General features: G+C 36.2%; 3 protein-coding genes across 3 annotated transcripts; 2 read left to right on the top strand and 1 right to left on the bottom strand.

Moving 5' to 3' along the window:
* Positions 1–2,251: 2,251 nt before the first annotated feature.
* On the bottom strand, positions 2,252–4,285 carry LOC18596894 (polyphenol oxidase, chloroplastic-like). Its single transcript, XM_007025639.3, has one exon. The coding sequence runs from the start codon at positions 4,248–4,250 to the stop codon at positions 2,442–2,444; it is 1,809 nt and encodes a 602-aa protein (XP_007025701.3). The 5' UTR covers positions 4,251–4,285; the 3' UTR covers positions 2,252–2,441.
* Positions 4,286–5,562: 1,277 nt separating this feature from the next.
* Positions 5,563–8,179, top strand: LOC148762272 (uncharacterized). Its single transcript, XM_088807675.1, has 6 exons — positions 5,563–5,603; positions 5,687–5,819; positions 6,017–6,120; positions 6,311–6,482; positions 6,609–6,743; positions 6,862–8,179. The coding sequence occupies exons 1-6, from the start codon at positions 5,563–5,565 to the stop codon at positions 8,107–8,109; spliced, it is 1,833 nt and encodes a 610-aa protein (XP_088663801.1). The 3' UTR covers positions 8,110–8,179.
* A 1,428-nt stretch (positions 8,180–9,607) lies between these two features.
* Positions 9,608–12,088, top strand: LOC18596892 (1,3-beta-glucan synthase component (DUF1218)). Its single transcript, XM_018123273.2, has 3 exons — positions 9,608–10,021; positions 11,179–11,378; positions 11,529–12,088. The coding sequence occupies exons 1-3, from the start codon at positions 9,932–9,934 to the stop codon at positions 11,779–11,781; spliced, it is 543 nt and encodes a 180-aa protein (XP_017978762.2). The 5' UTR covers positions 9,608–9,931; the 3' UTR covers positions 11,782–12,088.
* Positions 12,089–12,476: the final 388 nt, after the last annotated feature.

Raw genomic sequence — 12,476 nt, 5'->3', positions numbered from 1 at the left:
TTAAATTAATTATTTACATGTTATTATGAATAAATTCTTTATTAATCTATTGGTTTTGACTTTCTAATCTAATTTTTATTTAATTATTTTTGATAAAAAATCTCTTAAAAACTTGATCTTTAATTAAGGAACTTTACTAAGTTTTATCTTTTTTTCTATTTTTTGTAAAAAAAATCTTGACATTTCCTTAATTAGGAGGATACCCAAAGAAAAGGTTAATTAATTGCAAGAAATATAGAAGTTTGCAAAGAAGCTAAATCCTCGGTGCTCAAAATTGAATGAGATCATTTTCTCTCCTTCTCTCTTCAGACATAATGTAGAAGATTTTTTTTTCACGTAATGTAGAAGAGTAGTTCTACCTAATACATTATTTAACAACCTCGAACAAAGATTAAATTTTATATTTGTCTCCCTAAAATAAATATATATTTAATTCAATATAAAATAAAAACAAAACGTTTTAAGTATAACGTCATCGCCCACATTGATATATGTGTATATGTGCGTAATGTACGAGATTTGTTTTATTTTTTTCAAAAATTGTATTGATTTTCCCAATAGATATTATCTTTTAATATTTATCTTGTTAGCCGAATTATCACACATTTAGATTAATTAATGAATAAATAAAAATTAATTAATTTTAAATTAGATACTAGAATCAATTACCTTTTCGAAGTTTGATATATGTTCCACTCCCAATTCCAATGTCTGTTTAAAATAGAAAGCCAGTGAAGGATGCTCCATGCCTTGGCCAGTTGGCCACTGGGCACTTACTAGCAAGTTCTTGACTCATTCTCATGGAGCTTTCTCTAATAACTACTTGCAAGTTCTTGACTCATTCTTATGGAGCTTTCTCTAATAACTACTTGCAAGTTATATAGTATTATTTACTTGCTCCCTTACCCACCTGTTTCCTTTTTATAATTTCTTCTTGAGTTGTTTATCTTAATTAGACTTCTTAGCCACCAGTGCCCACCACCCTTAATTAATCCTGTGGGCGGAAAATATTGGGAGATAACCTGTAGAGTAAGTTCAAACTAATGGTCAACTAAAGCAATCCATGAAGACAAATCTCTCTTCTTCTGGCATGTACAGCACTCCACCTCAAAAGTCAGATTTGTCCTACATGAGCAAATGCCACAAGAAAAAATTATACACAACTTGACAAGCGATCCTAGTTGAAATTCTTATCTTGGTGAGGAAGGTTCCTCATATTTAATTTGAATTATTTACTAATCAACATGCATATTTATTAGTAATAATCCAAAATTATTTTAATCAAACTAGTTGGACTAGAAAGTTAAAAAAATGTGATAGAAAATAGTGACACAATATATATAATAGCATGTTGCTTCAATTGATTTTGTAAAATCACGCCTGATTGATAGAGGAAGACTTTTATTTTTACCATACTCAATTGTATAATACTTTCTATCTCATTCTAACATGGAGAAAAGTTTTTTTTTTTATAAATTAAAACTTATCTTTAACTTTTATTAATACGAGATCTTATACACAACATTAAGAGTTTTTTTGAGTTACATATTTATCCCTTTCATTTTGGGCTCAAAGTCCAAATTCCTATTGATCCTAAAAGCCCTTTATATCGATCCATGGGCTTTCAATATCATATCAGATTATCATTATATTATCTCTCTTTTTTCTTTTTTTTTTATACCTTGTTTGTTTCGTTGAACAAATTTTGGTCTTAAACTCGTTAGAAGAAACCTTAACATTTTCATTCCCTATACACCCTTTTACTAAAGCCTCCTTCTCAATCTCATGGTGCAGTCGTTGAAGGGATAAGTTGAGATTATGAGTAAATTCGCTTGAAAAATTCTTCCTCTCCTTTATTAGTGCATTTATTTGGAAAAGAAAAAATATCATTTCAACTCAACATCACAAGAGAAAATCCACACAAGTAGCATGCTTTCTTTGACTTTAATTACTTGGAGATATATTGTTATTAGTCTTCCAATTTATTTATTATATTTATGTTTTATGTTATTTATATAAAAATTTATGTTCAAAAGCTATATATATATATACGAACATATGATCTTTAATTGTTAAAGTTAACTAAAGACGATGAATCATCAAATTTGTTAAACTATTTCAAATTGTCTAAACATAATTAAGATAAATTCTCCTTGAGTTCCTCTTCTTTAGCTTAGTATTAGACCTTTTCTAAAATATATAAGCTGAGTTATTTGCTTTTGCTTTGACAAAAAGAACCGAGGGATAAATCTTAAGACAAAGAAGTGGTAGACAGCTGTTCTTCTGCTTACTCACAAGCAAATGAGAGCGAACATTTCCGTCTTCATTTAGTAATACAGCATATGAAGAAAAGAACAAGTGAAGTAGCTCTCATTGCAAACAACAAAGATCGATTTCCCAAACCAATGAAGCATCATATCAAAATGAAGTGATCAGATCACTCAATCTTGGATAAACTCAATCTTGATACTACCAATCTTAACATTGCCCTTTCCATATTTTGGCACCAAGGTCACCACAACGCTGTCATCATCCTCAGCTCCCAAATCTTCCAACAAATCTGTTAGCCCCAACCTCAAGCATGTCCTCATTTTCTTCCCACCTTTATGCTTATGTGGTACATTCACGAAGCTCCCTGCAAACTCTGTGTTGTCTGGTCCAATTGTCAAATCATCCTCGTCGTTGACATATACATCAAATTTGGCGAATGAATCTCCGTCCAACTCAATCTGATCTATTACCAATATTTCCTCTTCATCTTCTTTTTCCTTTTTACTCCTCGATTTCTTTGGCCTTGGAACGTCAACGCTTACTATTTTGTCTAAAACTATTGGGAACTGATTGCTAGCTATAACTTTTTTCTTGTTTATTTCTGCCGCGAGTGCAATCCCTGGACCGCCCGACTCCACTTTCTTTCTTAGCTTTCGGGGAGTTGGCTTAGTTTTCAGCCATGGAATATCAACATCTTGATAAACGTATCCCAAACTTCGATTGTCAAGGCAATCACGAACTTTAACGCGAACAAGATTTGCGTTCTCGTCGTAAAAAAGAAACGAGGCATTAAGCCAATCGGGGTCGGTGAAATCCTTTCGCTTCTTACCTAACGTCTTCCAAACGGCCCACATTCTATCTACATTTGAGTGATGAGCGTAGAATATGGGGTCTCTTGCTGCAGAGTAAAAAGTTCCCATGTCTTCTCCGTTTGGTTGTGTGTTATCGCCACACCATACGTGAACAGGTCCATGAGGAACGTTCTCAACCGACCCGAATCCTTGATAGGGTTCATCACCTGCACGGAAGGGACCTCCTAGGAAGAGCCTAGCGGTCTTGCCATTAGATACCATCTGCCTATACATGATTCTGAGATTGCTCGTCAATTGATCTCTCGTCGTTGTTGTTTCGTCAGTACCGTTGTAATCAAGATCAACCAGTGTTGGTGGGTAGTGGCTTCGGTTGCGGAGCTCATTGTAGAGAGGAGATTTGGTGTTTCCATACATGGCAGGCATTTTCATGCCAGCAGGAGAATCCCAATTCCAAAATGGCAAAGCAAAAGTTGGGTCATCAATCAACTTGCCCAAAATTTTCTCAAAGAAATAAAGATAATATCTATGGAATGGAAAGAAGAGCCACGAATTATGAACTTGAAGCTCAAGATCCGGAAATCCCACTTGGTCATAAGCCCCATCACAGTAGGCACAATGAACGTTTGCTTGTTGCATGAAATTACGTGGATCATCGGCTGGGAGAGCTTTCATAAGCTCAATGGCCCTGGAATATTTTGCTATGTAGGCATCGTCGACTAGGTGTGCAGCAGGCCTAACACGTAAGGGAGAATTGGAAGAAGGAGGTTTAAAATCTAATATCTTTCTCGATACTGGTGGGCAACAATTGGTAGGATCTGCACCTTCAGGTAATTCTGCATTGCCACATTTTTCCAACTCTGGGGCAGATATTGGAGCTGCCAGGGAAAATTGGTCTTGGCTAAGGCTGGCTGCACCATAAAGACCTCCAAGGCCAATCAGGACATCTCTTCTGTCAAATTTATTGAGGAGAAAAGATTTTTCGGTATTCTTGGAGCTGGGAGTTGGATTTTGGTCACCATTTGTGGCTTTGCATGACACTACCTTGGGGATGAAGTTAGGCTTTGGCTTAGCTAAGGAGAGTTGGGATGTTCTTGGAAGAAATGAAGAGGCGATGGAAGTGGGAATGGTGTTAGAGGTGGTGGATGATGATGGGAAAAGAGAAGCCATAGTTTCGGATAAGGGCGCTATTGTGATGAAGATCGAGAACCCTTGCATTGATCTTATAACAAATTTGTGTTAGACTTTTCTATCGGAAATAGACTTGATGGATGCATATTTCAAAGTAGTTGACCAATTACACGAGAAGAAAAGCAATTGGGTAAATGTCTATTCTGGTTGTTTAACTTTGAACTTCAGGCATATTAGTTGATCGAAACTTCCCATATTCATATTGCTCATTGTTCTTGTCATCAGAAACCGAGTTTCCGTAATCATTTTCATTTACCAAAACACTGAAAATATGTAAACTGATTGGGTTTCTTACAGAAAATTATTTCCTTATTCCTCACGTGGATTATCTACCATTGGTCTCCCACCACCGTTCATAATTAATGGTAAAAAAATAGTTTGAATCTTAACTTAAATGTAATGTACAATATTGTTTATCAATAACTTTTGAGATGACGTGCAAAATGGGATAATACAACAGGAAATAGCTCGAGAAGGCTGCCAAGAATTGCTGGCAGAAATTCTGATCCAGGACTGCAATCGTTAGTGCAGATTTATTACTAATTATAGTTAAAAAAAAGTCTCAAGCTTGTTAGAAATATAAGAGGTAAGATGGAAATTTGCTTTTTCTTTTCTTTGCTTTTATACGGAATGCAAATTTTCTTTTCCCATTTGCTTAATTGAAGTTCATTCGAATTGATTGTTAGAATCGAACTAGTCTAAGTTTCTGTGAATGATAGTCGTAGTTATCTTATTTTGAACTATTGAAATAGACTTTTAAATGCTTTTCAAATAAAAAGGACGAAGACTTTAAAAAGGACAAAGACTTTTAAATGGCCTGCCGCTGCCTTAGTCAGCAGTCACCTATGTTACGCTAGCTCGAACTTACAAAACTGGGCTTTGGGTTTGCCAGCAATAATCCCAGACCAGTGTCCCAGCAATCATCAGTTTCCCCATTTCGAGCCCATTTGCTCAAACCCTTTTGTTTTCTCGATTTGGGCTTCACGGTATCAATCTGGTATGGTTAGAACACTGAGAAAATTGGTACATCAAGTTATTCCTTTTGTCATTTGAATATATTTTGGTTCGAACTTGTTGAATAACCGCTTGAATGTGGAGCATAGTTATATGGAAACCGCCACAAGCATCATTGGCATGGCAAGTTTGTTTACCAGTTACGAAGCTGGGAACTGCCTCAAGGGTCTCTGCTAAATATACCAATTTTCAACTCAATTCTGCAGGCAGGACAGGGTTGCTGTGGCCTAACCAGCGCCATTGCCAATTTTGGTTTTCTCTATATTGTGACAGAAATATGTTTGGCATTCTGTTTAGATGGAGAAAAGCTTCCAAATGGTAACCCTCTTTAGTGAAATCTGAAAGCCATACAATCTTTGTTCAACTAAACTGTAATTTAAGAGATTGCGTATTCTTTGCAGCAAGAAATTGGTCAGGCGTGTGCAGTGCCGTCTTAAGTTTCTCAAGATCAAGAGACTCTCGATCATAAAGCAATCACGTCAGGACATTGTTGACCTGCTCAGGAGTGGCCAACCTGAAACTGCCTTTTCCCACGTACCATTGGTTTATCAAAGAACTAACCTGAACTTCTCTTTCTCTTTTTCTTATAGTATTTGTTTGGTAATAAGCTCACAGGGATTCATTAATTTAACTTGATCATTTCCTGTTCTATTGCAGTGTAGTTATTGCAATGCAATTTGAACTCCCGTGAGTGCTGTTAGGCAAAATTAATTTCCCACTGCATTTTTCAGGCTGAGGAGCATCTTAAGGACCAGAGTTTATTGACTGCTTATGATCTACTGGAGCATTTTTGTGAATTCGTCATCCTTCACCTCCCCTACATTCGGAAGCACAAGTATGACTCCTCTCTCTCTCATTCAAATAATTTAAGTTTATTAATAATCTTTTTATCCCAAACCATTGCAAATACATTTCTTTTTCCTTTTCCAAGATGTTGGTAATATCATCTGGTTTGGTCCACCTCTTGACAGAGTTTTATGCATTATTGTCTGGACTTGCTTCATCTATTTTGACGTCTCGTCCAGGAACTGTCCCAAAGACATCAATGAAGCTGTTTCAACTTTAATATTTGCTGCTGCATGGTGTGGGGATCTGCCGGAGTTGCAAACAATCAGGAAGCTATTTGAAGAGCGATATGGGAGCAAATTCATTAAAGCAATATCTGAATTACATCCTGGAAACCATGTGAACAGTCAGGTCGTAAATTGTTGGTTTTGAACAATAACTTCAATGCCTTCTCTTTTACCTTAAGATATACTTTTGGCCTTCCAGTTTCCTTATTGTGCCTGTTACTCTGTAGCAATCATGACATTTATGTTTCAGGTTAAGGAAACGCTCTGTTTAAAGTCTATTCCAGATACTATGAAGCTAAGTTTGATTGTTGAACTAGCTAAGGATCATGCCTTCCTGCCAGAGCACACTGGGAGCAACAGGAGGCTTGGGTCAAATGTCCTGCTGGTATGTCTGTCCTATAACTCCCACTCCATATCTTTCTTTAATAACTTTATAAAATCTAGTCCTGAAATTATCATTAAATGTAGAACTTGATTGAAACATTTTGCACATTCTACTGCAGCTACGCAGAAATGATAATCTTCATTGGGAAGGATTTCTTTTTGAGGGGATGGCTCAAGGTGATGATGGCATTACTTGGCTTGCAAAGATGCAGCTACCAAGAATCAGTGAGGAAATACAGGCCAAATTACCAGGTCAGATTGTTGAAGTTGGGAACTCTGCTTTAGTTAAACATAGATATGAAACCGAAATGGTCTGCAATAAATTATCAGGCCAGGGTAGTTTAGAGAGTTTTGGCTCAAACCACCCTTCCACAACCTCGTTTGGAAACAAGATGGAAACCACAAGAACAAGTTCTCAGTCTGAGTTTCTAGTCCAGTTTAACAGAAGAACTTTCGATCTTGAGGAAGTAGAGGAGATTCACATTAACACTCTACAGGACCATTATGCTGGGGAAAAAACAATATTTTTATTTAATTCAACTCTGCTGTCAGCAACAAACAATTTTGGATTTAGTGGAGCAAGTTTATTGGTTTCATCTCACTGTTGCTACAATAATAATCACACTGGTAAAGCCGGATTACGGGATAGGAAGACATGCTTGGCAGAATCTTGCAGGAGGAAAAGGTCAAACAGCATGATGTTGACAGGAATATTCAATTTAAAGGAAGGCCAACTGTGCCATTCTTGTCTATCACCAGTTTCAAGTGTAACAGACATTAGTTGTGACGACTACTATGGTAAGTCAGGCAACTTGTCATCATATCAAAAACACATACATCATGGAACTTGTCCCCAGGATAGGCTGTCGAGAAAGGACCCTTCCAAAGATCCATTGCTGGGCTTACCCGTGGCGCATTGCTTTAAACAAGAAGCATGTACAGAGGTGTCGAGGAATATAAACTGCATAAGGCATACTAGACATAGTGTTGGGGAATTTCAAAATGACATTTTGATTAAAAAGAACAGGAAATTGGGAGAAGCAGAGGTAGCAGGATTTCCAGGTAACTGTGCCTCTTCCTGTGATAGTTGTTCTAGTGGATCAAATCCTTGTATAGAGACCAATAGAGTTCCGCATCAGTCTTCTCCATGGAGCATGACTATTGCTCCAGAAAGAGTAAAGAAAACAAGCACTGATTACGGTTCTCAATCAGATTCTTCTAAGCTGTTTCAGAACTCAAAAGGCATTAATTCATCATCTTGTAGACATGTGCACCCGAAGCTCCCTGACTATGATGAATTAGTGGCCAAATTCAAGGCCCTCAAGCAAGAACTTCAGCAAAGAGGACGTAAAGCCATTAAAACATAACAAGACAAGGCACTGCATCGATGATTGTTCACTGCAACATGTCACAAGTTCACCATCCGTAATTCTCAATCTGGGAACCATGAGTAAGACTCTTCTTTGTCTTGACTTCCTTGTTCTATATCTTGCAGCTTCTTCCTTGCCGCATTCTTTATCGTTTTGCAATTTGTAACGTCTTTCTTCACGTTATGCTCATTCCTTCTAATGATACCATTAAATTATATTTCATGTCAGCTTCTATCGAAAGTAGTTGACCCTCGCAACTTTGTAAAAGCAGGAGGGTATTTCTTAATGCTTTTTTATCCTTGGCAGGCATGTAAAAGGTGATTGGCCATGGCAATTTTATCACCAAAATATCATCTGATTTTTATTAATCTTGATATTCAGAGGATTAGACATAATCATTTGATTAAGACGTAATGATTGAAGATTTTTAATTTTATCCTATATTTTCAGACTAAGCTATGGAAACCAGTTAGCAGAAACATGGTGCTTTTGTTGAGACCTTGAGAAGAAATTTCTTGCAAAGCCAAGTCATCCACACATATACAAATTGCTAAAAACTTGGAAATCTTTTGTCTCTTGCCGGCAATTACTTGAATGATATAGCTTTGTTTCCGAGTCCCAAGAACGGCAGTTTGGCAGTATACACATCCCATTTATGAGGAAGAAGGGTTTGAAGTTTCATAACATGGCTTGGATTTGGTGAAGCGCTCCAGGTCAAGGGTGGTCATAATGTTTATCATTGTTCTCCTCCCTTTATGGCTTTAAACAATTGAGAGCCGAATCCACCTCTTCTTTGAGTTGGTAAACACAATTAATCTAGTTTGACACGTTTCGATCTCCACATACAAAGTTGTTCATAACAGAAGCAAGCTGGTCTTAGACCAACGTTACACCGGTCATTCACATGAATTGCTCCCCCTTTTTGTTGCTTTCGGTCCCCCTTCCCCCCCTACAAGTTCATGTTTGCCCACAAAGTAATCTAATAATAAACCAAAACCATAGCTATTAGCTGCTCATACATGACACCCCAAACCTATAAATTATTTTATTTGTTTCAATTATTATCATAATAAATTGTTAAAATTTTTAAAGTTGACGTACAATCTAAAATCAATGAACAATAAATGTCAAGCTATAAAAATCTAAAAATTTATTATATCTATATATTCAGAATATGTCTAATTTAACATATATTACACTTAAAAGTTAGAAATAAAACAAAATCGATGCATATTGCTACCCATTAAAGAGAAAGAGAAAATTGGATAATATAAGAATCCATAAATTCTTTTATCAAATTCATCACAATGATAAGCTAAGAGATAAAATAATATAAAATTTTCATAAGTTTCTATCCCAAATTAAATACTAGTATATGAAGATTTCCCTTTCCCTTGTTCTATTATCTGTATAATTTGATTGGATAAATACATGGTCAAAATCAAATCATTAATACTAAATCATAATCCAAAAACCAAACCAGCACGCACCCAAAAACGTTTCCTAGCTACTTCTACCTTCTTGTTGTCGGGAGAGAATCTAGGCAGGCTTCCTTGTTTCAAATACCCTTTTCACTAATTAATTTATTTAGTATTTGCACTAATTAATTACGTTCTCGAGAGGTAAAACCACGCGACCCATCTGCATTAATATCTCCACCCAATTTTAATTCATTATTATCACCTGTTCTATCTGCTTTCCTCTAACGCTTTTGCCAACTATTTGTCTCTCTTCTTTTTCTTTTCTTTCTGCTTCTCTGGGTCATTACCTCCCAAGATTTTTGTTTCTGCTTTGTGGGTTTTGGTTGTTGGTTTGAGCTATGGCTTCGACGTTATTACTGGCTCTGGTTTTTGTGATTGATCTGATTGCTTTTGGGCTTGCTGTTGCTGCCGAGCAAAGGAGAAGTACTGTGAGTTTTCTTCTCTTTTTTATTTACTAAACTGTCCCTTTGTTTCTTTCCTTTTTTTAGTGTACTCTTTGCTGTTTGGGTTTTGTTTCCTTGTTTCTGGACTGTCCTATTTCTAACCTGTTTGGTTTGTTTTTTTACATGTACTAATTACCAGAAGTTTGGTTAGTTTATTTTGTGTAAGATTTTCTGAGTTTGGTTTTTGATCTCATGTTGAAAGTTTAGACCTTTTTGTTTGTTGTTCTTGAAAGGTTTTATCTTTTTGGTACCTTGGTTTGTAAAAAATTAAATATTTGCTATAATTCTTTGCTAGATCTAGAATGAATCTGCTTTAACTTGTTGGTCAGATGGGCAAGATATTGCTACCAAAATCTCCACAAAATGGTTTCGGCGTTAAAGTTCCATTTTTCAACAAGTGCACACTGAAAATTTAAGCTAGAAATACATTTGGGTTGCAAACTATTTTACTGTAAAGGTGTGTTAACAAGATTTAGCTGTGTGTTTAGGGAGTCTTTTATTTGAAGTAGTGATGGAGGGAAACTTTGTTCTGATGCAGTTCTTATGGACAAGCTTGTTGGTTTCATGATAAATGAATATCTAAGAAATATGTAGGAAAACACTAGAGGAAACAATGCTGAGAACATTGTCTATTTATCATTTTAGAGGGCAGATAGGACTTTGTACATTTTGATCCCAGGTTTAATACGCTCATGTTCTGTCACTTTCATGGAAATAATTTTGAATTGAAAGAATTGTCATTGTTGCTTTTCTTTATAGCTGGGATTTGGGTAGGCTAGCTGTTGGCGGTAAGATCATAGGCTATGCTTCTTTCAACAGCAGCGGAAATGATTGCTAAAGTTACAAATGGCGTGTCTTTCTAAGATTTTATTGTATACATGTTGTTTATATTTGGGTAAATTAGTGTCTCTTTCCTTGCTAAATCTGTGATGATTAAATTTGCATTATTTACTCCCAGTTTTGCTTGCCTGCTGTTTAGAGAAATAGGAGTTTAAAAATAGTGAAAGGTGTTAGTATTGCAAAGTTTTTTGTTTGAAGGAATGGATTCTAGAATCAATGTGACCTTAACCATTTCTCACTGTATATGTGAGAAACTGGTTTGTTATAGTCTAACAGGGCATTCCATTGTTCCCTGTTTGCAGGCCGCCGTTGCCAATGATGGAAATGAAAGCTATTGTGTTTATGATAAGGACATTGCAACTGGCTTGGGTGTGGGTTCATTCCTATTCCTTCTACTTAGCCAGATACTAATAATGGTGGCAAGCCGATGCTTATGCTGTGGGAAGGCCATGAGACCGAGTGGGTCTAGAGCATGGGCAATTGTCCTATTTATCACTTGCTGGTATGTTTTCAATTTAAACAATAACGTAAATGATCTTATTGTTGTAGTCAAGAAGCGTCTTTGAGCACCATGAATGTCAACTTCCGCTTTTTATGCTATCTGTTATAATTTCTACTACCATCTAAATAACATGTTGCATTGGCATTTCAGGGTGTTCTTTTTCATTGCTGAGGTATGCTTGCTGTTAGGGTCAGTAAGGAATGCTTATCACACCAAGTACAAGAATCTCTTAAATAATCCCCCAACATGTGCAACATTGAGAAAGGGTGTCTTTGGGGCTGGGGCTGCATTTGTTTTCCTGACAGCCATAGTCTCTGAGCTTTTCTACGTTAGTTATTCCAAGGCTAACGAATTACAGGCGAACCATGGCAGAGATACTGGAGTGAGGATGGGAAACATATAGATAAGTAAGGTCAGCAGATGGTCATGAGAAGTATTCCAATTTGTAATTCATTGTTAATCAACCATAATGTTCTTGATGTAGACAATCTTTGGGTGTTAGTGTGTGATTGAGAATACGTTTATCATAAGATTCCTAACCATGGACATGGACATATGTCTATCCCACTTTACAGGTTACAACCTTGGCACTTTACCTGTAGTTCTTGAAGGTTTTGAGTAGTTCTTTTTTTATTTTTGAATATGTAGTGCATTTAATTTTCATCTGATTAAAATCCTGGAAAGACAAAAGTTCTTTGCAGTTCTGCTTATGTTAACTATTTCTATTCGTCTCGTGATCAAGTGGAAGGATAATGAAACACAAAAGGCCAAAGTGCATGTCTCATAAGTCTTAAGGTCGATAAATTTTAGAAGACAATGAGTACGCTACTTATAATATCTTGTCTTGTATCTTTATTTTATTTTCCATTGTTCTTCAGTTATTGTTTTATCTTATTCCCTATTCCGGATGCAAAATTTTGTTCATACATTGATATACTACCAGAAATGATACATGAAAGCAATGGTATCATTCAAGAACTAGCAAATTTCTCCGTTGTCTTTACAAGAAGAAAGTTGTTGATTTAGTCATCGGTACTCTGATAGCTCTTTCTCACATTCTGATGATAGCCACGCCCCAACAGCTTCTCTAGTGTTGTT

This window comes from Theobroma cacao, chromosome 6 (assembly GCF_053813885.1).
Source record: "Theobroma cacao isolate CCN51 chromosome 6, ASM5381388v1, whole genome shotgun sequence".
Classification (NCBI taxonomy): Eukaryota; Viridiplantae; Streptophyta; class Magnoliopsida; order Malvales; family Malvaceae; genus Theobroma; species Theobroma cacao.
This window is presented reverse-complemented; position numbering and strand designations above follow the sequence as displayed.

Bases quoted from the DNA above. Each gene is read 5' to 3' on its own strand.
- LOC18596892 (XM_018123273.2), top strand. From the start codon at position 9,932: ATGGCTTCGACGTTATTACTGGCTCTGGTTTTTGTGATTGATCTGATT. The intron at 10,022-11,178 runs GTGAGTTTTCTT...CCCTGTTTGCAG, and splicing joins CCGAGCAAAGGAGAAGTACT to GCCGCCGTTGCCAATGATGG. The intron at 11,379-11,528 runs GTATGTTTTCAA...TTGGCATTTCAG, and splicing joins GTCCTATTTATCACTTGCTG to GGTGTTCTTTTTCATTGCTG.
- LOC18596894 (XM_007025639.3), bottom strand. From the start codon at position 4,250: ATGGCTTCTCTTTTCCCATCATCATCCACCACCTCTAACACCATTCCC.
- LOC148762272 (XM_088807675.1), top strand. From the start codon at position 5,563: ATGTTTGGCATTCTGTTTAGATGGAGAAAAGCTTCCAAATG. The intron at 5,820-6,016 runs GTACCATTGGTT...TGCATTTTTCAG, and splicing joins CTGAAACTGCCTTTTCCCAC to GCTGAGGAGCATCTTAAGGA. The intron at 6,121-6,310 runs GTATGACTCCTC...CGTCTCGTCCAG, and splicing joins CCCTACATTCGGAAGCACAA to GAACTGTCCCAAAGACATCA.